The 23,960-nt window shown below is 43.4% G+C and overlaps 2 protein-coding genes across 6 annotated transcripts; one reads left to right on the top strand and one right to left on the bottom strand.

Annotated features, from left to right (window-relative positions):
- On the bottom strand, positions 1 to 18,036 carry LOC133915624 (outer envelope protein 64, chloroplastic-like). 4 transcript variants are annotated; one of them, XM_062358849.1, is made up of 13 exons: positions 17,946 to 18,036; positions 10,922 to 11,141; positions 10,674 to 10,826; positions 10,370 to 10,494; positions 8,691 to 8,816; positions 8,371 to 8,553; positions 8,120 to 8,264; positions 2,978 to 3,137; positions 2,739 to 2,873; positions 1,662 to 1,862; positions 1,065 to 1,364; positions 635 to 704; positions 1 to 464 (listed from the first exon to the last, which is right to left on the bottom strand). In XM_062358849.1, exons 2-13 carry the CDS (start codon positions 10,942 to 10,944, stop codon positions 382 to 384), a joined length of 1,704 nt encoding a protein of 567 aa, XP_062214833.1. In that variant the 5' UTR covers positions 10,945 to 11,141; positions 17,946 to 18,036; the 3' UTR covers positions 1 to 381. The 4 variants fall into 4 exon arrangements, with proteins under 4 accessions (XP_062214833.1, XP_062214831.1, XP_062214834.1 ...); XM_062358847.1 differs by lacking the exon at positions 10,922 to 11,141 and adding an exon at positions 14,804 to 15,239 and having other exon boundaries at positions 17,946 to 18,010; XM_062358850.1 differs by lacking the exon at positions 17,946 to 18,036 and adding an exon at positions 14,804 to 15,239.
- Positions 18,037 to 18,223: 187 nt separating this feature from the next.
- Positions 18,224 to 19,674, top strand: LOC133915625 (phospholipase A2 homolog 3-like). Of its 2 annotated transcripts, none has more exons than XM_062358851.1 (4): positions 18,224 to 18,653; positions 18,775 to 18,823; positions 18,946 to 19,068; positions 19,152 to 19,674. In XM_062358851.1, the coding sequence occupies exons 1-4, from the start codon at positions 18,519 to 18,521 to the stop codon at positions 19,322 to 19,324; spliced, it is 480 nt and encodes a 159-aa protein (XP_062214835.1). In that variant the 5' UTR covers positions 18,224 to 18,518; the 3' UTR covers positions 19,325 to 19,674. The 2 variants fall into 2 exon arrangements, with proteins under 2 accessions (XP_062214835.1, XP_062214836.1); XM_062358852.1 differs by having other exon boundaries at positions 18,229 to 18,653; positions 18,778 to 18,823.
- Positions 19,675 to 23,960: the final 4,286 nt, after the last annotated feature.

Below are 23,960 nucleotides of genomic sequence, written 5' to 3'. Positions count from 1 at the left end.
TACAGGTCAGCATGGCAAAAGGTATTATTGGCAAAGGGTTTGAACAAATAATTGGCGAACCCAATATGATACATGGTGGGGGACCGAGGACACCCGTAAAGCACATTTGAAGACATTGTTTACTATGATCAGCTCCCAAAACTTGTGTTTTATTTTGCTTTTCCAAAACTTTGGGGGGAAGGAACAAGTGACCCTCAGCTCCGTAATTCCGTTGCTACCAGCAGTGATAATTTAATACCTTGTCAGAGCATAAAGCATATGCAACAGCATCTGTCAGTTGAGCTCTCATGGACTTCATTCCCACCCCGTGAAACGCGGAACTTGTGTGCACACAAGCTGAGGTCACATCTTCATGGAGAAACAATTCCAACGACTTCGTATTTACGGAAATAACTTCTTTAACCTATTAATGGCAATACCAGCTGTCTTGTTCATTGGTTCTAGAACGAGGGCATGGTTGAAATCTGCAAATTAGACATGACGATACAATCAGATGTAGTTCATAGAAAACACAGATGAATTCCTCATCAGGCACAAAGGCGAAGGGAAGACTGGCTATACTGATGAATCGGGAGTCCTTAGATATTCCTTAGATACTAATTATCTGGCACAAAAGGGTAAAGGTAAGACTGACCGTCAACAGCCTCCTTATAATAACCCAGCATCTCCCTTGCAGTGCCTCTCCGTAAATAAGCTTTCACGCTCTAAAAATGACAAATAGATTAACGTGAGAACATACAGTAAATATCAAGCCAGTAACTTCAAAAAAAATCACGTGTTTATGAGAACATCAACCAGATTCAAAAGCATCTACTGTTTAAAATTGAATAAAGAAGTCTACTAATGATAAATACATTTAGCAAAAAGTCATTTGGATGTCTTCTCCCTACAGCAGAGCCAACCCATATGAAAGTTTGAATACATATTGCATGGAGGATAGTTCAGAAATTCCTATCTTGTACTTCCATTCTAATCTCTCCTATATGTGTATTGTAAATATATTAGAATAATGACCATTGCATATTGTATTGCACAATTCACAGCTCAATAAAACAGATCCTAACCTTTGGATCAAGATCGATGGCACTAGTGCAATCTGCCTCAGCTTGACGATAGCTGGAAGGTCCAAAAAGGTGAACCATCAAGTAACAAAAGAGTGTTGGAAAAACACTTCTTACACGCCAGATCATCAAATGATATTGACAAAAACAGATGCCAGATAGGGGAAGATCATACCTAGCAAGTGCTAGAAACGCAGCAGCTCTGTTGCTGTAGTAGGTGGCCACTTTTCCGTTGAATTTGATCGCTTCTGTATAGAAATTTACCGCCTTTTGCCATTGTTTCTCCTTAAATGCAGCGTTACCCTGTCAAGAAGCACACAAAGGAAAAATGTTAACCCTAGTAGTCCCCCAAGATAGCTTTGGTTTTTGGTCCAACACAGTGCTAGTTCACATCTGCTTGAGCATAGTTATAGATCAAGGGAAGCAAGTATGCCCAAAACGCTCTCTTGGCACAGTAGGATTATGCATCTTCTAATTGAACTACCATCAGCTTATTCTTGATATATCGACTGTTAAGTCAAGGTGCTACTAGAGGATTTGCGCAAGTTAGAAAATTAAAAAGCTACAATCTACAAGCATTCAAGCAATAAGGAAACTGACTTTCTCTTTAGCAGCTTCAGCTGCTTCTTCATTCATCGCCTGTTTACTTGAAACATTAGATGTTGCTAGGATCTCCACTTGCTCTCTGATGGTCGCATACATAGTTTGAGTGGTGTCCAATAAAAAACGATCACCACCGTGCCTAGCAACGAATGAAACCGAAATAGGACACTTATCATGTGTACCCAGAGGGACACAAACCTGAAAAGGTCATCAAAACTGCCGCATTAGTAAATATCTATAAAAGCCTTTACTGGAAAGTAACCATGTGATATGTAGCTAAAGCTAGGGATGACAGTGAAACTCATTACAAGGGCATATTCAGGGCATTATCCATTCCGATACCCACTCCTATTCACACCCAAGTCCAAACCTAACCCCTAAAAGTAGCTTGCTTCATTTACAAAAAGTAGCAGTAAAATCTGGGAAAAAATGGGGAAAAAAAAAGGAGAAGCAATTTGGAACTTTCATGTCTGGCATCTGTACGACCAAGAAATTGATTCCGCTACTGACTGTGCCCACATAATAAATCCTTTATATCCTTTCCCTGTTTCCAGATGGTGGTTAATTCTGTTGTTAGCCTAGTGGCAATCTGCTACATTTTGGAATAACTTTTGCAAAGCTGCTATTTCACTTAAAATAAAGTTTGCCCAATAGGGATTGCATTTGTAGGAAGATATCTAGAAACTCAATTATTCCGGCATCTCAATTCATGCAGTGTAAAGATCAACTTATCATCACTCTAGGGCTCCTCTGGCTCACCAGTGCTTCTACACACTTAGGACACTCTACAAGCTGTAATGGTTGCTAAAGGGTACACATATGTGGTGGAGTTTATGTCCATAGCACCAGTTGTTAGTTGTTACTTGTTAGACTTTTTGACTGGATGTGGAACAGACTCGCATGAAATGTTCAGTCCTATCCAAAATGCCAATTGGAGACAAATAATTACAAGTTTGCAACTTCATTAAAAAAAAGAAGGTTCAGCAGGTCACTGGAGGAAAACAAAAACAAGTTATACACTTTATGTGCTAGTAACACAATTTCAATGAAAGATGGTCTCTAGAAAGATTGTACCTGGCAACACCCTGACATACTAGCTAAAGATGAAAGGCATAATGTCTGAGAATTGTAGCTTTCGGATGAGAGTTCCTTAGCATTAAGCTTTGGGGGGCATCCCAAAGTAGTTGGAATGACCAAAATCCCATCATCCTGTGGATCAGCAGATCAACATCACAGAATAAGGCATTGTCAGCAAGCACTATCACAAGCTCACGACTAAACAATAGTTCATTCTGAAATCAATGTTCTAATACCTTAAGAAGTGCACTGAGAGCTAAGCGTGCTTCATTTCTCACATCTTGGCAGCTGTCAATAGCCGAATCACCATTGTCAGACAAATTACTGACTATCCGAGCATCCACAGCAGGTTTAAATGAGTTTATCCACTCCATATGCTGATCATTGAATTCGCGCCTGGATTGAATGATGAAGTTGTTATGAATAGCACTTGATTGTATTGAATAGTCGCATGGACAATATATAGAGTACATGAGTGCGTATAGGAAAACGACTACTAATCAATACATAAAGGATTCTATACTACTAACACCCCCACCCCAATGCAAGGTATATGCAATACCGTTACATTTGAAAGAGTGGATACTAAGTACTAAACTTACACAATATTAAACTGATACATCCAAAATATCTCCTCAAAGTTGTCGTAAAGTGGAGCTTTGGTAACATGTCAAATCAAGCCGAAGAAGTGTAAAAATAAGCACATGAGTAGAGTCGTGGTGATGACAACAAAAACGTCCTTGGTCAAAAATCACAACAAAGCAACGATGAGTAGCAAGACGACAAATAAAGTATCCTTTAAAGCTAAGAAAAGATCAAGATGACAAAAGAATGCCCTAGATCAAGAATCGCAAACAAAGCTACGAAAAGACTTAGATGGCACAGTTGCATCAATAACGACGGTAAAAGATTAGCCAAACAAATACGAAATTTGGCTAACAAAAAGAAAAGAAAATTGGCTGACTAACGAATACAGGGGCTCACACGGCAAAGATGAACTCAAAGAGAAACTTGGATGTGGACACAACGGAAGTAAAGATTCTAAAGAAAAATAGAGATACTAGCAACAAGACTAACAAAAGCAACGGAAGAAGAATAATGCCAGTCAAAATCCCAAAGACGTGTAGTATCGTCCTATCGCAACGACTGCTCATGGTGCATAGCAGCAAGAAACGTAGAATGACTAGTGGGCTCATAGCGTTCACAAAGATGTGCCCACATCAGCTGTGCAGAATCAAGACCAACAACATCTCCAACAAAGCGCTCCTTTATGCTAGCAACGAGAATATTGTCGGCACAAGCATCCACATCCATCCATGTCTTGTACGCAACAAACTGAGCATTAAAGGACACAACACCATCACGGTAACCGGTCATCAACTTCTTGTCATCCTCGGTAGCTTCCTTCAGAATTGTAGGCTCGACAGGAAGAGTAGGGCAGGCTGGACAAGGCAAATCACCGGTAAGGAACCCCCAAAGTAGTAAACCATGCATGCGTAGAGTCCACTACCAGTAGTTGGTGCCATAAAAAAAGCACCAGGCAAATAGGGATAGAAACATTGCTGGAAGCGGACGGCATTTTTTTTTGGCAAAACGGTTATGCTAGTACCTACTGCAATGCTGCTTCATGGAGCAAAGCAATTGCACCACGCAACAAAGCAAATCAAACGGAGCAGGGCTGAGCGAAGCAGAACACGACACTACTAAAAGTAGGCAAAAGACGAAGCCCCTCACCAATCAGATCAAGCCAAACAAACATGATCTCGTCCTCCCCAATTGGAAGAGAGCAGCGGCCAAGTTGAAGAATGACGGCACAAAGAGGGTGGTCCGAGGAGTCCTGTGCAGAGCGAGGTGGAGCAGACCGAGCCAAATCAAATCAGGATGGAGCAAGATAGCGACCAATTCACTAGTCCACCAGATTCGATGGTGACAACCTAGCGAAGAGAGATCTGCCGAGCGGTGGATCATACAAATCAGCAACACAGGCACCAGATCTGTAAGCGACGAGCCTAACACTAGTGGATCTCATCAAGAGTTGAGGCCAGCTTTGCAGGTAGCTCTGTGTTTTGAAGACCGTCGGTGCCATCTGACTAGGAAAAGGGCTAACAACCACGGCAAATTCAACGGTTTCTCTTCAATCAGAATTGAAACCAACAACACCAAGTGGCACGATGAAGATCAAGTCGATGCAGAGAATCCCAATCACTTCAACGAGCTAACAGAGAAAACCAACAAAGAAGAAGACGACGATGGAGACATCCAAAACGAAGACGATTCGAAGATGAGTAGTGGCTTGGGATGAAGAGTAGAAACTCAATGCTGGTGATGGGGTGCAGAAGTGCCACGCACTGGGAGAGAGAACCCTAAACAAAACCCTAGGTTTTAATCTGATACCATGTTATGAATAGCACTTGATTGTATTGAATAACCCCATGGGCAACATATAAAGTGCATGAGTATGTATAGGAAAAATGACTCTACTAATGAATACGTAAAGGATTCTATACTCCTAACAGAAAGTCGGCAGTTATCAGGTTGATGTCACCCCAACTCACTCCAGAACTATGAACACGAGCTCATGTTGTGCTGCAATCTATGTTGCACGGTACGGGGATACGGATACAAGGATACGGATACTGGGATATGACATGTATAATAAAATACACCACATGTTTATTAAGAAAAAAGAAAAGAAAAAATAATTAGATGTATTGAGCTGCCATTTTAGGAACCATCTGAACCACCCAACAGCCCATCTACAACCATACGCTAATACCCTCTCTCCACCCGCTCGTCGCTCCTCACCCGATCACCCCACCGCCTCTTCTCCCGCTCACCCTAGCCGTTGTTGCCTCTCCTCCTGCTGGCCCCAGCCGCCGCTGCCGCCGCCTCCACCTTTGAGGCGGAGAGGAAGGGCCATACCGGTGGGCGGTAGCGGCAGACAGGAAGGGGTGGCGGCGTCACAACACGCTTGTGATCCTCTTTGCTGCGGCGGAGAGGAGGGGCAGAGGTGGTGCGACGCGCCTGTGCTCCTCTCTTCTGCTGGGGCGACGGATAGGAGGGGCACCGACGGATCCCCGTATCCCCATGTATCCCCGTACTGTACACGTCCTAGATGGCGATACAGCACATGTGGGATGTATCCATGCAACGTAGGCTGCGATGAAGCACATTAGATCATGGCCTTAGTGGCCTACTGATCATGGCCGAAATGGCCTCCCTAAGCTTAGCGCACGTCCAACAGTCGGGCGTGAGCTCTAACTGCCTAACTCCACAACTGAAATCTAGCTGATAGTCTAACTGAACACTGACACTAAGACCTGAAACTGATGCCTAACACTAACTCACACAATGTTATGCTAACAAATCTCCACCTAATCGTTGTGTGAGGACTTAGAATTGATTGTGACCATTCCAATCCTAGAACGTAGCTCCAGGAATCTGACTCGCCAGAGTGCCTTCGTCTAAATGTCAGCGAGCTAGTCCTTGGTACCAATAAAGTCTGCACTGACAATCCTGTTGTCCAAGCATTCCCTGATGAAGTGATAGCGCACATCAATGTGGTTGATGCGCTCATGGAACACAGGGTTTTTGTTGCTCAAGTGCCAGAGCTGATTTGTTGTCAACCTTGAGCTCAACAGTGTCGACAGGCTTCCCCTTGAACTCGCCGAGCAATCGAGCCAGCCACACACCTTGTGTAGTTGCAGTGGCTGTGGCGACATACTCTGCTTCATAGGATGACAGGGCCACCACCCTCTGTTTGAGTGAATGGCAACTCACCAAGTTGTCGTCGTAGAAGATCAGAGCGCCAGAAGTGCTCTTCCGCGTATCAATGTCGCCAGCGAGGTCGCTGTCGCTGTAGCCAACCAACCGTGCTTCCTCTGCTTTCCCGTAGTGGCAGCCGTAGTTGACTATCCCGGCAAAATAGCACAGGATCCTCTTCACAGTCGCCATATGTTCCTGAGGTGGCTGCTCCACAAGGCGGCTCACGAACTCGACACTAAGGGCGAGATCCGACCGCGTGTGGACGAGGTAGTAGAGGCTACCGACAAGCCTCCTGTACTTCGTCGTGTCTACCTCTGTTGTCGTGCTCTCGCGGCTGAGCTTGAGTCGTTCCTCCATCAGGGTGTGAAAGGGATTGCAATCTCTCATCCCCGCGCATGGTCAATCAATGCCGAAGCGCATGGTCTTGATGCAGTCCCATGCTTCCTTCGCGTTTGGCTTGACGGAGAGCGTCGAGATCATCTCCGCCGACACCTCACGAAGGATGGCCTCCAATGCCATCTGGTCCACTTGGAGATCGTCACCGCCAACATTGATGATGTCCCAAAGGCCCCGAGCTTGGAGCATGACTTTCATCATCAAGCTCTAATCTCCATAATTCATCCGAGTGAGTGTCGTATATACCGCCGAGCCTCCAACCGCTCGCACGGTCTGCTGGACCATGAGCGCACAGCCACCGTCATCTCGGTGCTGTCCTCGGCGCAGAGCGGGAGAGGGAGACACATGGTGTCCCCGTCACAGTGGAGTCCGGGACTGCTTCGAGCCTCCCAGAGCCTATGATCCCGACATGGCGCAAGAGCGGTTAGCACCAGGCTCTGATGCCAATTGTCGGTAGTTGACAGGTTGATCTCACCCCAACTCACTCCAGAACTATGAACACAAGCTCAATTTGTGTTGCGATGAAGTTGCAGCTTTTCTGGGGTTTCTCCTCTTTATTTATAGCTAATAAGCACGTTAGATCATGGCCTTAGTGACCTACTGATCATGGCCAAAATGGCCTCCCTAAGACTAGTGCACGTCAAACAGCCGGGTGTGAGCTCTAACTGCCTAACTCCACAATTGAAATCTAGCTGAAGTCTAACTGAACACTGACGCTAAGACCTGAAACTGACACCTAACACTAACTCACACAATGCCAAATTGCTAGAGTAAGTCAACGAGAAAGATCTAACCCTTACTACTCAATACTGATAAATGATTCAAATATATGAAAGTCGAAAATTCTCAGATTACTCATCAATACAATCAAGCGACGAATATATAACAATAGAGTTTGTCCGGAACAAATGCTATGAAATTTCACCAAAACAAACCTAAGTAAGACTTAGCATACCCCACAGTAAATGGGCAAAATTTGCAATTGTTATGGAGAAATAGAGCATTTGCAATCATACACCATCAGAATTTCCGATTACCTTCTATAGGAAATAAGTCCAACTTACAGTAAGATATCATAACCTATGAGACCAGCTTAAACACAAATTACTAGACTACTGGAAAGCATAGACAGAATAGTACAGACCATATTTCACATCCAACCATCAGTTCTTAGTTCTTTAGCAACAATGGCATGACTGTGTTAGAAAGACACATACTTGTGAAGCAATCGCATGGCATTACAAAGTGCTAGCAACGAAGAAAACTTTGAATCCCCATTCTTGTGCCCATTTGAATAATTCTTCAAGCTGGATATTCTTGAAGCCAAATAATTTTCAAGATTTACACAGCTCAGCACTTGTCCTGAGAAAGTAAATAAGGAAAGTGTTCACCAAGAGGAAGTTAGCTGCCAGGAAAATTTCAAAAAACTTTGAAATAACGAAAGAGACTGCAAGGAGTAAACACATACTTCCAAAGAGCTTCTCCACAGATTTTGTCACCACCTGAGTAAGCCTTCTAGCAGGTATCTTTGAAAGTTCAAAACAATTATCTGCTATGTAAAAATGTCTAGGTTGGCGAATATCAGCATAAGGAAGTCTCAGAAGAAGATGCCCAACACGGCGCAAAACAGTTGGATCCCTTGCAAACCATCCTGTAATGGAAGAAAGAAAATATGGGGAACAATGAGTTCAGAATCAGAAGTTCGAATTCGGAGCATGGTTCTGAAGGAGGTCACACCACTCAAGACATAAATTCCACACTGAGGAGAACAATACTTTCAGCAAGTACCTATAGTGTCCAGGCTAGGTGCAACAGGAATAACACCACCATTGGAAACAACAGCATGTGAAGGCCTGAATGCCAAGACACCACAATAAGCACCTGGTATCCTTACTCCTCCAATAGAATCGGTACCTGCCAGACCACATTTTTGCTCCATTAATCTCTATTTGTGTTAATTAAATGAAAATAATATTGTAAGATGACGAGGGAGTAAGAATGTAAGATACAACAAACATCACTTTAAAAAGGTGTAGGAACGTATCTTCATAAATCTATGCTTCTACAGTTCATACATTACCCATTCTGAAATTCTGAATAATTACCACCAGAAAGGACACAGCCTAAACAGCAAAGTGACATAATCCAGATGTATATACAGCAAAACAAATATTCAAAATATGAAGAACATACACTAGATTACCAAGGGACAAGAGGAATATGGTTGTAATTGTGCATGCATGCATTGGTCATGATGGTTTATGACCAGATACTTCTAAACAATTTATTTCATCCTTTCCAAATTTACTATAAGACTTTAAAGGAACAATTGGGAGCACAGAAATACTACTGAAGAGTCATTCATGACGATTAGCAGAGAAGATACTCGAGAACTTTTTGAGGAACAGATATCTGAGACCACCTTTAGGGAATAGACTTGAGGTCTATCCAATGCCAAGAAACTTGCATGTATGCAATGTGAGAATTGTTATGCTCTTTCTTAGTTGGGAGTGGAAAGAAATCTAACAAGGCATGGGTTTCAAATGTTGAAATATATTGTGCACCTTTACTCAAAAGTTGATTTTTGGGCGAACTGGTTGGTGCACTAAACTCAAAATGGACCCGGAGCCAATCAGACTAAGGTGATTTTAAGAAGAAAAAATTGCTGTTCGAGTCCACATCATAGGCCTGTGAAGCCTAGAAGTGAGAGGGAGCATTGAAGTATGCTTGTAGGGGCATATAGGACCATGCATGAAGGGATGGTGTGCAGCGCAAGATCAGGATCAGAGTGTTACTAATAAGCAATTCTTCCGGTAAAAAATACGCTAAGAAGACCAGTAAATAAGACAGCTGCAGATAGGCATATATACTTCATAGAGCTACACTTAATAAGATCACAACAGAGGACAGCTACCAACTCTATCTAAAAACCATTTTGACACAGAACTGAACCATAGCAAAAGAATATTTTTACTTATCAATATATATGTAAAGGTCCCAACCCTCACCTTAACACTTGAAAGGAAATTTCACTATAATATTATAACATAGTGGCCTCTTCTTACATTCCACTTTACCAATGATTAGTAGGTTTTAAGCCCTACTTTGTAACATATAGAGAGAGCAGAGTGTACCAGAAGCACCAAATTCTCATGAAGGGAAAATATTAAGGGGCAAAGATTAAAAACATATGCAAGCATTTATCAAGCTTCAAAACATGTGTTGTTTATTTCACTAACATGAATTGCATGCAAACGGTATTTTTTTCCTTTGTTTCTTGGGGTTATAGATGGATCAGTTTGGTACCCACTGCTCGTAATACTGAGATATGGTATTAAGACTGATTAAGAAAGCTGCAGTCAACAATAATAAACTTCTGATGCTGCTCGAATAACGAAAGGATGTTGCATGCACAAGCTGTCCAGAAATTTCTTTAACTATTTACTAAACATAAAAAACTAGCTCACCCAGGGCAAAATCTACCATGCCACCAGCAACTGCAACAGCCGATCCGCTTGAGCATCCTCCTGGTACCCGATCCGAAGCAGCAGGATTTGTTGGTGTATCAAAATGTTTATTCTCGCCATGGATACTGAGGAAATAATGTTTGTTAAGTCAAACACACACAGGCAAATGACACCTAGAAAAGAAATCCTAGTAAATGTAAAATGCATTCATTGTTATTAGGATATGTACACAAAAATGAGAAGCAGCACGGGACAAGGAGAGGTCAGCTTTAAGAAACCATATGGCCAAGAAAAATGATTTTACCTGTATGCCATCTCATCGATAACGGTTTTCCCAACACAAATAGCACCACCATGGACAAGAGCTGAAACCACTGGAGATGTTTGTGTCGCTGCATCATGTGTCTTTGCCCATTCTAGGCTGCCGAAACTTGTAATATAACCACTGACATTCAATCTGCAGATTATCAAAGCAGATGTTTGTGCTCAAAGGGTTAATGATACAATATGCTGAAAGCACTATTCAAAACCAAATAGATGTACTGGTCTGACCCGTTCTCAGTTCCAGAAATCATGACATTAGCCGCTGTATGCACCAATTAGAAATAATAAATCTGGTCTCCAGATTAGGCAAGCAATTAATATCAAATTTCTTTGGCATGATGTGTGTACAACAATTAGCAGACAATTTTTGTCCTCAACAGAATTCAAAAGGCCATTGGAAGTATGCATTTCCACCAGCTGGTTACTTTTTAGTGCATAAAAAAACATTCTGCATTGACACATATACATTTATTTAGAAATAATATCAGGCAAGAGTGTGAAGGACAAAGTATCTATTTGCAGAATTGTGTACACCCAAAAGTGTGCTGGAAGCGCAGCAGGGAATAGCATTTCTATTTCTACTAGAAATAGATACTGCACCACACAGTTCCTAGGGTACGCCCAGAAATACTTAAGCTCAGTTTCGAAATGGTTGTGCACTTGTGCTTCATACGAAATAGTTATGATATATATGATTACGAATATTTGTAAGGTCTATTCGCTTAAAATTATGTACAACTGAAGGGTATTTTCATAAATTTTTCTATGTTTGGAGTCCTTTTGAGAAAAGCCAACCCCACAGCCTTCTATTTGCATGCTTAAATCTTAAGTGCTGCAAAAAAAGTAATGTGCATATGCTTCAGGACTGTTTGATGAAGTTTGATCTTTCAGATGTGATATTTTTTCTTATTGTAATCACAACCATGATAATATAAACAAAACAGTTTCAGTAAAATTCTGTCTTACAATTCAAAGATTGATTACTCTTTAGTCTTTTCTGTTAATACTAGATGATAATAGTATAATTTAAAAATTAGTTTTCAACTGTTCTACTCAAACTCTGACAGTTTAAGTTTCCCCTCCAGCTTAATGTGGGTTAAGTGAATTCTGTTTCTATCACTAAACCCGGATTGGAGAAGGGGTGCATAATTTACAACTGTCTAAGTGTCTATTGCATGGTGCATGCCTATACATATTTTGTTATTCCGGCATATATTTTAGATTGCGACCAATCCCACATCCCTCAGTTAACCCTCGTACTATTTTTTTTACCAACATACTAACCTAGCAGACACAGAATTATTGATTTTTGAGTGGATTCAGCTTGAAATGGCCAATTCACGAGTCGTGAAATCACAATTTACACATGATACTAGAGTAAAATAACAAATTATGATTTGGCAGGATAATAAAGTTCAGTTGCTCTTAAATATTTCAGTAATAATATGTTATCATTGGCTCAGATACTAACTTCGCTGGAGGGCTGTCATTCGCTAAACGGCCAAGAGCCCAAAAGTAGTGTGATGAACGACTAATTATATCTAAGAAGAGTTTTTTTACAGCCCTTGGAAGTTATAATTTTTTTTACTAATGGTACCTCCTAACTCTACTATCGATACCTACTTTTTTAAGAGGTACCGAAATTAACACTAGCTAACATGGTACCTCACTACCTCTCAGTACCTCTCCAAGGACCATAAAAATACTCAAGACGAAATAGTGTACAATATCTTATTCCCAACAACGTCTTCATGCATCTATATGGCATCAGATAGCTACATCACATAGCAGCACAATACATCTGCGAATACTGAATACCATCAGAGGGATGGGATGCAATATATCATGTTGCAACCAATATATTACTACCTCAAGTCTCTAGCGAGCCACTTTGACAATTATTTGAAAGAAGAAAAAAATAGCTTCCCAACATTCATTATTGAACACAGAATGCAGGAACTAGAACCCGCCCCTTGGGGAAAAATGACTTGCCTAAATTTATCCTTGTACCACAGATGTACAAGAACTTCCATCAAACTGATACCCAAGGTATGGTCTAGCAAACAACCATATTCCGAGTTGCACTGGACACCCGTGTCCTTTTTTTTTTTTGCCGAATCCGAGTCATATTCCGACACTCATGACGGATTCCAAGTTGCATTTTGCGTGTTGAATTTTTCTTTGCCGAATCAGACACCTGAACCGAGTCGGATTCCAACACCTGTGTCCGTGTCTAGTTAACACTTGTCGTGGACAAGCTAAAGGGATAAATTTCACAAAAAAAGGTATTACTAGCTCATTGTGATGCATCAATTTGTAACTGGAGTGATTGTAGGAACATGTTTTGTCAATGCCCTTACCATAGGTGAGGCAGCTTAAATGCATACCTTGCCTCATGTAATAAATTCGCCTCACCACAATTTGTGTTGCACTAATGAACCGCCTAATTTGATGGTAGGTAACCACAAATACAAACGCTATAAGGATTCTGGTTAATCCCATCATATAGGTAAGCTTATTCTATCTATGTACATTTGCAAGCCTTTTTTGGCATTGGGCAAGTTATGCATAAAGCTGTCTGGTGCTAGTCAATTTACCATCGATTGCAAGAATATATCCACTTTTGCAAGGAACACAGGCTAAAAACCACACAATCATGTAACGTCTTTGTTAAAGGAATGGACTCAACGCGATACTGTCATTGATCACGGAGCAATACATATGTAGGCATCTGACTTCCATACTCAAGCTACCGATTTATAGAATGCTATCGGGCGAGAATGGAAGGAGAGCCGAGATGGACGGAATTGACAGATTACATTCCAACACCCCCCCCCCCCCCCCGCAGTCACGACGTCGTGCTAGCGAATGTTGAGACTGGAGCGAAACTCGGTGAAGATCGGTGAAGGGAGCCCCTTGGTGAAGATGTCGGCGTATTGAGAGGACGTGATCCGCAAGGGCGTACTTGCCGAGGGCCACCAGGAAGAGGCCACGCCACCGGGTGTAGTTGGCGGCGGCGACGTCGAGGGTCACGGGAACGAGAGCCTTGATGTTGAGGACGCCGACGGCCTGGGTATGGAGGGCGGCCAGGGCGGCATCGTCGAGTGGGGGCGCGGCCGGGCGGTGGGAGTCACCGGCGGGTGGAGCCAGGGTGTAGCCCTGATGAGCGCCATGAGTGAGGCGCGCAGAGGCGAAGAGGGCGGCGAGGTCCGGCGGCGTGGGCGCCGCGAGCAGGGATGGCGCAGGAGCCGCGGGAGGAGATGGCGTGGGTGCCGTGGGCGCGAACGCCGTGGGCACCGCGGACAGGGGATCGACCGGTGCCGGAGCGAGGGTGGTCGCGGGCGCGCCGGAGGCAGGAGCCGGAGGTGAGGGCGCCGAGAGGAGGGCACTGAGGACGGTGGAGAGCGCCTCACGCGCCGCATCGGAGGCCCGGGTCGCCGTGGAGTCGGCGACGGCGTTTGCTGTCGCGGGATCGATCTGCATGCCGGCGGGGACCTGGAAGGCGGCACGAACGGCGTCCGCGACGGCGTCGGCAGCAGAGTCGAGGGCGGCGGAGATGGAAGAGGGAGGAGTGGAGGAGGAGGACGACATGGCGTCGGAGGAGGACGTGCGGCGGCGGAGTGACGCCGGCGGGAATGGGTTTAGAGAGCGGAAGCGGATGATCGGGAGGCTGATACCATGTTAAAGGAATGGACTCAACGCGATACTGTCATTGATCACGGAGCAATACATATGTAGGCATCTGACTTCCATACTCAAGCTACCGATTTATAGAATGCTATCGGGCGAGAATGGAAGGAGAGCCGAGATGGACGGAATTGACAGATTACATTCCAACAGTCTTAATGGATGAGAACAAAAGCATGCTATATTTTAGCACATCCAGCGTGCATGTTGAGTGAATTTGTATCACCCTAGCTCTGCTCAGTGATACCAGCAAAAAAATCCACATCGCAAAACATCAAACGTGATGATAGTGATACAAGGCTATTACTATCCAGGCGATCGAATTACCGATCAAGCAGCTCTAGTAAGCTTCTCACCGATTCAAATTCGATGCTAAAACATAGAATCAGCCAAACACATGAGTTGGGGACCGCGAGAGCTTACGCGTCGGCGATGGCGAAGCAGAGTCCGGTGAGCGGGTGGGGCGCCTGCGGCGGCGGCGGCTGCGGCGGCGGGAGGAGCTCGAGGCGGGCGATGAAGGCGCCGTGGTCGGGGCGCGCGGGGCGCCGCAGCCGTCGCGCCGCCAGGAGGACGCCGGCGATGCTGAGGCCGAGCAGCACCCATAGGTTAGCGGCGGCCCCCGAGGACGCCATGCGCGAGCAGGAGGGGGCTCGTCTGCTCCGCGCGCCGAAGGGGAACTCTAGGGCTAGGGTTTTGGCGCGGCACGGGGGGTTTTGAGGGGAGCGCACGGGCGCAGAGGAGGAAGACAGACGGCGAGGGATGGAAGAGGTGGAGGCGTGAGACGGCTGCGTCTTGGGTTGGATGATGCCGCGGACGTTTGGCTTCGCAAACCTAAATACCCCATGGGATACCGGGAATACTACGAGAGGTAATTTTATTATATATCAAAAAGAGCATTGTCAGTTATAGATATAGTACTACAACTAAAAACTTTTTCATTAGCGTCACAAGAAAATCTTCTAAAGATATAATGTGTATTGAAGATAAAACCTATGTACTTAATTGCTTACCTGGTTAATTAGTGCATATAAAAGTAGAAATAAAAATATTGATACAGAAATATCAACAGATGGTGAAGTAATATAAAAATGATGATCAAAACACATAATGGAATCTGCCAAAAGAAAGGGAAGAAGAACGAGAATTAAACAAATTTTTACACTAGTTTGTTTGAAATCCGACTAGTCAATCTCAAATCGCCTAGCTAATTGGATTACCCATAATTACAATAAACTTCTATCTCAAACCGCATAGCTAATTGGGTTACCCATAATTACAATAAACTTTGTTGATACAAGATGCACTCATTATAGCGAATAAAATAGATAGTGTGGGAATATTATGTACTTTATAATATATATGCTTTCATATCATATTTTCTTATGTTAGAAGAAGAAGATAAACCCTCTAACAGTACATTCTGCGACACCGCCTCTCTCTCTTCTTACTCCATCTCCTAAGCGAAAAGTAAAGATGTGACAACATAATCACCAACGATAGAGCAACTGAGCAAGTAAGGAGGCAAAGACACATGAAATCAATGATGATGGAGCAAGCCTTGAGCTCTAGTCTCTTGGCGCACATGACGTATGGAAATTCCTAATTCCAAGTGAAAGTTCCTAATCGTACAAATTGAAAGTCTGTATTTTGATTTGAATGTTTCAAACTTTTAACTTGGAAGTTGAAATTCAACTTCGAAGTGGAGAATCTGAATTTTTCTTTTGAAGAACTTGATATTTGAAAGGTTCTGAGTTAGGTTCGAAGCTACTAACTTTTCATTTAAAAGTCGAACAAAAGGTTATTCCTGTATGGCTTCAAAGTTACTTCTTGCTCAGAAGACGAAGAAGGAAGGCATGGAATTGAACCTTATTTCTTCATGTCCTCATTAAAATACATTTGCTTTCATCCTACAAAGATTTGTGTACTGGTACTGCTTTTTCTATAACGGACTAGCAAAATTGCTCAAACAAGTTGCGTGCCTAGATTTGAGATTAATTATTTCATTCCATATATATTTGGTAATTATGCTCTATAAATTGAGGGCCTAGGTGGTGAGGGAAAGGGCCATCTGGAAGCTATGAGCTGTTAAGAGGTGGGACAGACTATCAAATCAATCTAGAATATTAGATGAAATCAATTAGATGATACAAATTGATATGTGTACGTTAAAAAAGTGGATGTAAGAAAGAAAGCAACTCGTATTGCTTATATTAATTACTACCTCTGTTTCTATTTACTTACACGAGCTTTTTACTGTAACAATTTTGATCACATATTATTCTATTAAAAATTACAAATACTTAAAAGTATACATACCAATGAAGTATATTTCATGATAAATCTAATAATACGAAAATTTTAGATTCTATAAATTTTTCATAAAAAAACGCAAAGTCAAAATTACTATAGTAAAAAAATTGGTGACAAATAAATGAAAACGAAAGTAGTAGTATATACATAGGTGAGGAGGGGAAGGGCCATCGGCAAGCTCTGTGTCGTTAGATGGTGCGACGAACTATCAAATTAATTTAGACTGTTGGATGAAATCAATTAAATGATGCAAATTGATCTATGTACGCTAAACAGACGAACATAGGAAAAGAAAGTAACTCGTGCTTTTTATATTAATATAAATAAAGATATAGATTTGATGTTATTGAACGATTTTTTTCGCGCACACTGATTACTGCAACCGATTTCCTTTTCTAGCACCAATAGTTCACTAGCGTGCTTACCAAGTCTCCATTTTCATCATTAGAGTGCTTTGAGGCCGTGAGGCTAACAAGTATCTCACCATTATTAGAGTACTCGAGTTGTTTATTCTTCGGCTTCCGCATTGCCCATCCCCATGGGCCATTGGGCCATGGACTAATAAAACACTCATTAGAAAGCCAGTTTATTGAAAAGTTGTGACAAATTCTACTTCATAACTAAATTCAAGGACCATTACTACGAGGGCTAGCTCTGGAACTGGTGAAAATATGATGCGTCCTCAATGAGAAACACAGTACTAGATCAGCCTCTCATGACATCAGTTCAATCAAATGTTCTTTAAAGTTCCTTTTTTGCATACTACTATAACGTATTAATCTTTATCAGTGCTTGATGGTACTGTGGCTTTAAAAGAGCAAATCGTTGCACTGCATGTGTTAATCCGCCTCCTATTTCGAGGCCTCTCCTTCCAAATCAATTTCTTCAAACTAGGTCGAAGAGATAACGTGTCAAGTCAGCACTCGATCTCTTCTCTCCTGTCACTCGAATGATCTATATTTTGTTTTACCACGAGTGACCCACTCTTCCTCTGGTTTTTATCAGAATAATAACCTCAGATCTTTCAACTCTTAACCATTTCACAATCAAACAAATCCACATGTCTCGCCATCTGAGCAGCCTAATCAAGCATGTCCTCCGAGCTCGAATCACCCGGAAGCCGAAAGGAACAGCAATGCGCATGCAGAAAAAAGAAGAAGAAAAAATCCACCCCGGGCAGAGCCCCCCCCCCCACCCCCTAAGGTATGGAAGAGAGAGAAAAAGATGATGAAGAAAATGAGAAAGAGTCCCTTACTTAGTGATCTGCATCCGCCATGGCATTGGGCGCACATGGGACGACCGCGAGACGAGCATACATCCATCTGACGATCGTAAACCAAACCGCAAAATAAACCCGGAGCCCGTGAACCAACAAAACGTTTATTCTCCGCCCGTCCGCCGAAAGGAACCATCATCCCCGAGAGGATTGTTGTTGGGGCCCAGGCTTCGCTTACGTGCCGTGCAGCCTGCCGCTGTCTCAGTTTGTTGTTGCATGCACAGGCACAGCGCGCGGCATCTCTTATCTGTGCTGTCAACTGGCACTGTGGCACACCCATGAGCTAGCCAACAAGCCCCCGTCGGCTCACGGGACGAGTAGAACCAAACACGGGCCCCATCTCTCCACCCCCTCCTTCCTTGGCTCCTTCTCCCTCCAAATCAGTGCGCACTGCAGTTCGGAGCTCTCACCGCCCCGCAATCACGCCCCGGCCTCTTGCCGCGTCCCTCACTTCCTCCCCTGGACAACCTCGCCTCGACCGCCGAGACCGCCGTCAAGAGCCGGAAGAGAGAGGGCGCGCGCGCGGGAGAGGTTTCTGGAGGTTTGGAGAGGATGGCACGCGGCAGATCGGGCTGTACTTCAGGGCCGCAGTGCCTGCTCGGGATGCTAGGCCTCCTTGTCTGCGCGGCCATCGCGCCGCCCGCCGCCGCGCTCGACGTCGGCCTCCAGTCCGCCGGCGACGGCGTGGTACGTACACAAGCCAAACTGGCTCATGCATGTGTCTAGAAGCAACCGTAGCTAGCTAGTAGCTAGATCGCAAGTAATCTACTGTTATTCGGAATTCTAATTACGCTGTTTAATTGCGAAGCAGAGCAAGCAGGTGTGCAGCCGCACGTGCGAGTCCGACCACTGCACGAGTACGTACAACTAATCCGTCTTTGCTTGATCTGCAATTCTGCGTGCGCATGCATGATTTCCTCTCAATTGCGCGCGGCTTACTGAATTGACTGAAGATCTTGTTCTGTTCTTGTAATTACAGCGCCGCCGTTCCTGAGGTACGGCAAGTACTGCGGCATCCTCTACAGCGGCTGCCCCGGCGAGCCACCGTGCGATGCGCTCGACGCCTGCTGCATGCACCACGACAACTGCGTCCAGGCCAAGAGTGCGTTACTACTGCAGTAATCAACCAGCTCAATTGATCCATCAACTCAACTACATGCATGTACGGCTGCTGCGCGTGTGCAGATGACTACTTGAGCACGCAGTGCAACGAGGACCTGCTGGAGTGCCTGGGGAAGCTGCGGGAGAGCACGTCGACGTTCGAGGGGAACAAGTGCATGATCGACGAGGTCATCGACGTGATCTCGCTCGTCATCGAGGCCGCCGTCATCGCCGGCAGGGTGCTGCACAAGCCGTAGCCAGCGAGCGCAGCTGGCGGGCGGCGAGGCGCTGCTGGCACACACGCGGTGGGCGTGGAGCCGGCGAGCGCGCCAGGACAAGTAACAACTTGCCTGGTAGGTGGGTGGTACATGTTTTGCTTGCTTGGTGTAGGTGGTGTCCGGCCGCTGGCCGGGACCCGGGCTGCGTCGGCTCACATGGGGGCTTAGGTCGTAGCTCCCAGACCAGGCCGAAACTTACGACAAGATATATATGGATATTTACATGCTTAATTTTCGGTCATTTTGCTCACTCGTGGTGCATCTCGTGTCACACTTTAATCTGTCCCACTGTTACTTGGAATAAGAAGAATTCTATCATTCTCTTTTTATTTGGGTTTTACTCAACGAAATAATAATTTTGAGGGAGCAGAATTCCTAGTAAAAAAAAATACAAGTATAAAAGAAGTTTGTTCATGCTGGTTTCTGTTCGATCTTTGGGTAATCCATATTCTACAGAAGTGTAACTTGCTCAAATAGACGGTGTCCTTTCTAATTATAAGGATTATATATGTGACGGCCGGACCTTGATTTGCGAACATATACTGCTGCCGGATCGATATCGTGATTGCGCAACTTGATTGTTGTTTGGGACTGGGAGGGTTTCTACACAGCTAACATACCGCACTGATCCCACTGTTATGCTTAGCCTTGACCAATACTTCATACCAAAATCATACAGATCTGATGCACGTCCATAGTTCTCACACACTGCTGTGAATTGTCCCTTCACTGGCTATAGCACACTCGTGTTTTTTTTGGGGTGGGGTGGGGTGGGGTGGGATGGGGGGGGCGCAAAACACTCGATTTTTCAGTACTTCGTGTCTCGGACAGTCCATATTGGAAAACCGTAAGGGACAAGCAAGACAGTTCTAGCCGTCCGAGATAAACAAATATCCTACACGGTTCTAACAAGGAGTTGTCAGGGAGGGTTCTAACAAGGAGTTGTCAGGAATAGTAGTGTACACCGGTCCACACTAAAATCGTGTGAAATACTTTGGAATCGTGTAGGATACCTAGAGATAAACTTATCTCACATGATTTTTATTTCTCACCCATCTAAATAAATATGATTTGTCTTCCGCTCGGGCTCCGCCCTCTCTCATCCATAAAAAACCTCAAGCATTTCTCATTTCTCCTCACCTTTGCCTCCACCAGATCCTCAGTCGCTCTGATTGCCATGTGAAAGTACAATGATGTTATCTAAATGGGGGTGAATAAACGTTTTTACAAAAATTCTTTACCGTTGGCCTAAACTTGCAGCGAAATATAAACTAACAGATTTTTCACAAGCGAAAAACCTAAATATATTAAGCTCAACTAGTGCATAATCACCCTAAATAAGTTTGAAAATTCTCATCCTAAGGTGATAAAAATTATTCAATTCTAACAAAAGATATGCAATAAAACATTAATTAAAAAATGTTAAAAACACTGTTCACCGGAGTATCCGGGTTAATCTGGATACTCTGGGTTGTACAGTTATGGAACCTCCAGGTAAATCCGGAATCTCCAAGACCTGTACAGAAACTAGCCCGAAACTAAAATTAAACAGTGCCTAAAGAGTTCTAGCTCAAACCAAATAAAATCATATGTTCCAAGTAGATCCACGAAGAACCTACAATCGAATTTATACGAGCAACTAGATCGAGTAATATGTATAAATATTGAGCAAGAATACAAGAACGAGGAAACAAAAGAGGAGACATAATTGGAAGCGCCTTTGCCAGACTTTCCAATTGAACACGATGCGGGCGATGCAACTCGGCAAGGCGGTGGTTTACCCTGTGACGGATGTTAGTGTTTCGAGTCCTAATGGAGCAAGTAAGTCAGTCACCTACAAAGTCCAGTTGAATCGGCAGCGAGAGGAGAGGGGTTGGAGGGAGGCTGCAAGGAAGCTATGTTTATTTCTCGAAGTTTGGACACCTCCTCTAGAGGTTCCTACGTCTCTGTTGAGGGGCTCGGTCACACTTGAGCCGGGTCTCTCTCAACCTTTTTCCTCTCCAAGCTCGATCACACTTGAGCTTGGCTTCCACTTTTGATTTCTTTCCTTGCGGAGGCGAAATCGAAGCTTTTACAAATTTCCCGCGGCACACCACAACCTTGGGTGCTCGCCGGCGACGCCTAGCCGCCTAGGAGCTCAAAGCTCCAAGAGTAACAAACATGACGATGAACTTCTTGCCGATGAACTCGAATGCTCAAGAATGGATTTTAGCTCACTTGCACTCAATCTTCCAATCTCTCAACCCAACTCACTTTTCTTCTCAAACCTCTCACTAAAATGCAGTGGGAATGAGTTCTTTTGGCTCTAAAATATTTTTCTTTCATGCTCTTGCAGCAGCCCCAAAGGATGCGGGTGAGGGGCTATTTATAGCCCACCTCAAAAAACTAGCTGTTACAACACTTTTTGTACTTACTCGGAGTATCCATGTCAATCCGGAGTATCCGGGTTGGCACGGGAATGCTAAACTGAGAACCCCTGACCGGAACTTAACCCAGAGATTCCGGAACCCGCAGTATCCGGGTCCACTCGGAGACTCTGGGTGAACTAAATAGCCCCAAACCGAGACCTCTGGTCGGAACCTTACCCAGAGACTCCAGACAACCCGGAGAATCTGGGATCAGCACAGTTAACCCTCTAAAAACGACCATAACTTTTGATCCCGAAGTCTGATTTTGACTATTTTGGACTTTATGGAAAGCTTATTCAAAAGGCTACACATCCTAACTGAATTCATGACCTAAAACACATTGGATGAAAATAGGAACACTCCGAAACCCAATTCGAACACTTCCACACTTTCCACATCGGGATTTCTAAAAAGAACTCTCACTTGGGTTTGGTTAGAAACTCTTAAGCACTGAGGCACGACAATTAGCTCTACATTGCATCCCTCTTAATAGTGTGACATACTTATACTCAAATTCAAAGATAAAACTCGTTTGAACCACTTTGAGCCTTTGAATAACTTTCAAGTACCGCTTCTTTCATTCAAACCTTTAGGGTTGCCAACTTTCATATATTTTTCACTTCATCTTTTCTTGATTCTTCATATGATTGATGCAAATCACTCATAGCTTCTCATGGCCTCACACGGTCCATTGGCGCAAAGCATTCACTCGCTCTTCACCACCACTTTGTTCCTTCGGTACCAAGCTATTTGCTTGCCCTTCACCACTGGATGGTCCATTACAACCGTGTCTTGCTTGCCCTTCACCGTCTTACCATAGAAAACCACTTTGTATTCGTCATCTTCAAGGAATTAACTTTATCAAATATGGAGTCCATTCTTATTCTTTACTCTTGGCATATATGATTTCAATTCAACTTATGCCTTCATATGGATTCTAACCCCAACTCAATCTCAAGCACAAAACACGTGGGTTAGTCCATAAAACTTAATTGATAACTTTTGTACCTTAAGTTACTTGATCTTCGCACGTAACTTATTAGCCTTTATGCATATTATCAATCTTCATATAGAACCTAACCTTACTCATCCTTAAGCACATAGCACACGGGTTAGTCCATAGAACTCTATTGATAATGTCATACCTTTAGTTACTTGATCTCCACAAGTAACTTAATCTTTAAGTTTTTTGCCAATCTTATTGAGCTTTTCCTTCTCCTTATGAGTATCACTAAGAGCTCAATGATAACGATGCATTTCTTTTGTTCTCATAGTATTTGTTAGTAAATCTATGATTCATCATTTATGCATCTCCTATGAAATAACCTAGAGCTTATTTATCTTGATGCATTTTCAATCTCCCTATTCACTTATAGCTCATGCATATCTCTCAATTCATTGCTTATGGAACAACCTACTAACAAACTCAACACTATTGTTAGTCCATAGGTATTATCATTAATTACCAAAACCACACATAAGAGCTAGATGCACTTTCACCATGACCGCTCCTCCACATCCACACCAACCGTGGACACCAATTAGTTGGCCCTCATCAGAGCTGTCTTTGAAGGAGGAGGCAATGGCGGTCTCCTCCGACAAGGCATAACCTTAGTGTTAGTATGTAGGTGATGCATGAAGGCTAATCCAAATTTAGCAATTCAGATTTAGCCACCTTTTGCAATATAGATGGTGCCGGGGTAATGTGTATTTTGGATATTCTTTTGTAAATAACTAATTTTTCTTTTGTGTAAATTAATGAAAAGATCAATTAAATTCTTAGTCTAAATTTTCTTATGTTTAAATTCTCTTCCATATGCTTATGCATTTATGAATTTAAAGACAAGAATGAATTTAAACACACGAAGAGAATACATAATTTGGATATGTTAAATGGAAGATAATTTAAAGACAATAATGTGTTTATACATATGTGTAGCAAAAATGACCATATTAGGTCATGATTGCGTTTTTTGTGATTAATGATAATATAGTCAATGAGACTAACATGTTTGTCAAGAATATACGTTAGTAGATCTCATGGATGCAATATATGAAGAAATCACCGTAGTTAGGACAAAGTTTGATTGAATTAGAGAAGTCATAGGAGATTTGTTCTCACCGGACGGTCTAGGATATAATCACCGGAGTATTCTCATCAGAGGAGAAAGAAGGCACCGGATAGTCCGGTGTTAAGACCCGTGTAC

This window comes from Phragmites australis, chromosome 4 (assembly GCF_958298935.1).
Source record: "Phragmites australis chromosome 4, lpPhrAust1.1, whole genome shotgun sequence".
Taxonomy (NCBI): Eukaryota; Viridiplantae; Streptophyta; class Magnoliopsida; order Poales; family Poaceae; genus Phragmites; species Phragmites australis.
The sequence above is the reverse complement of the archived record's forward strand: the minus strand, read 5'-3'. Positions and strand labels throughout refer to the sequence as shown.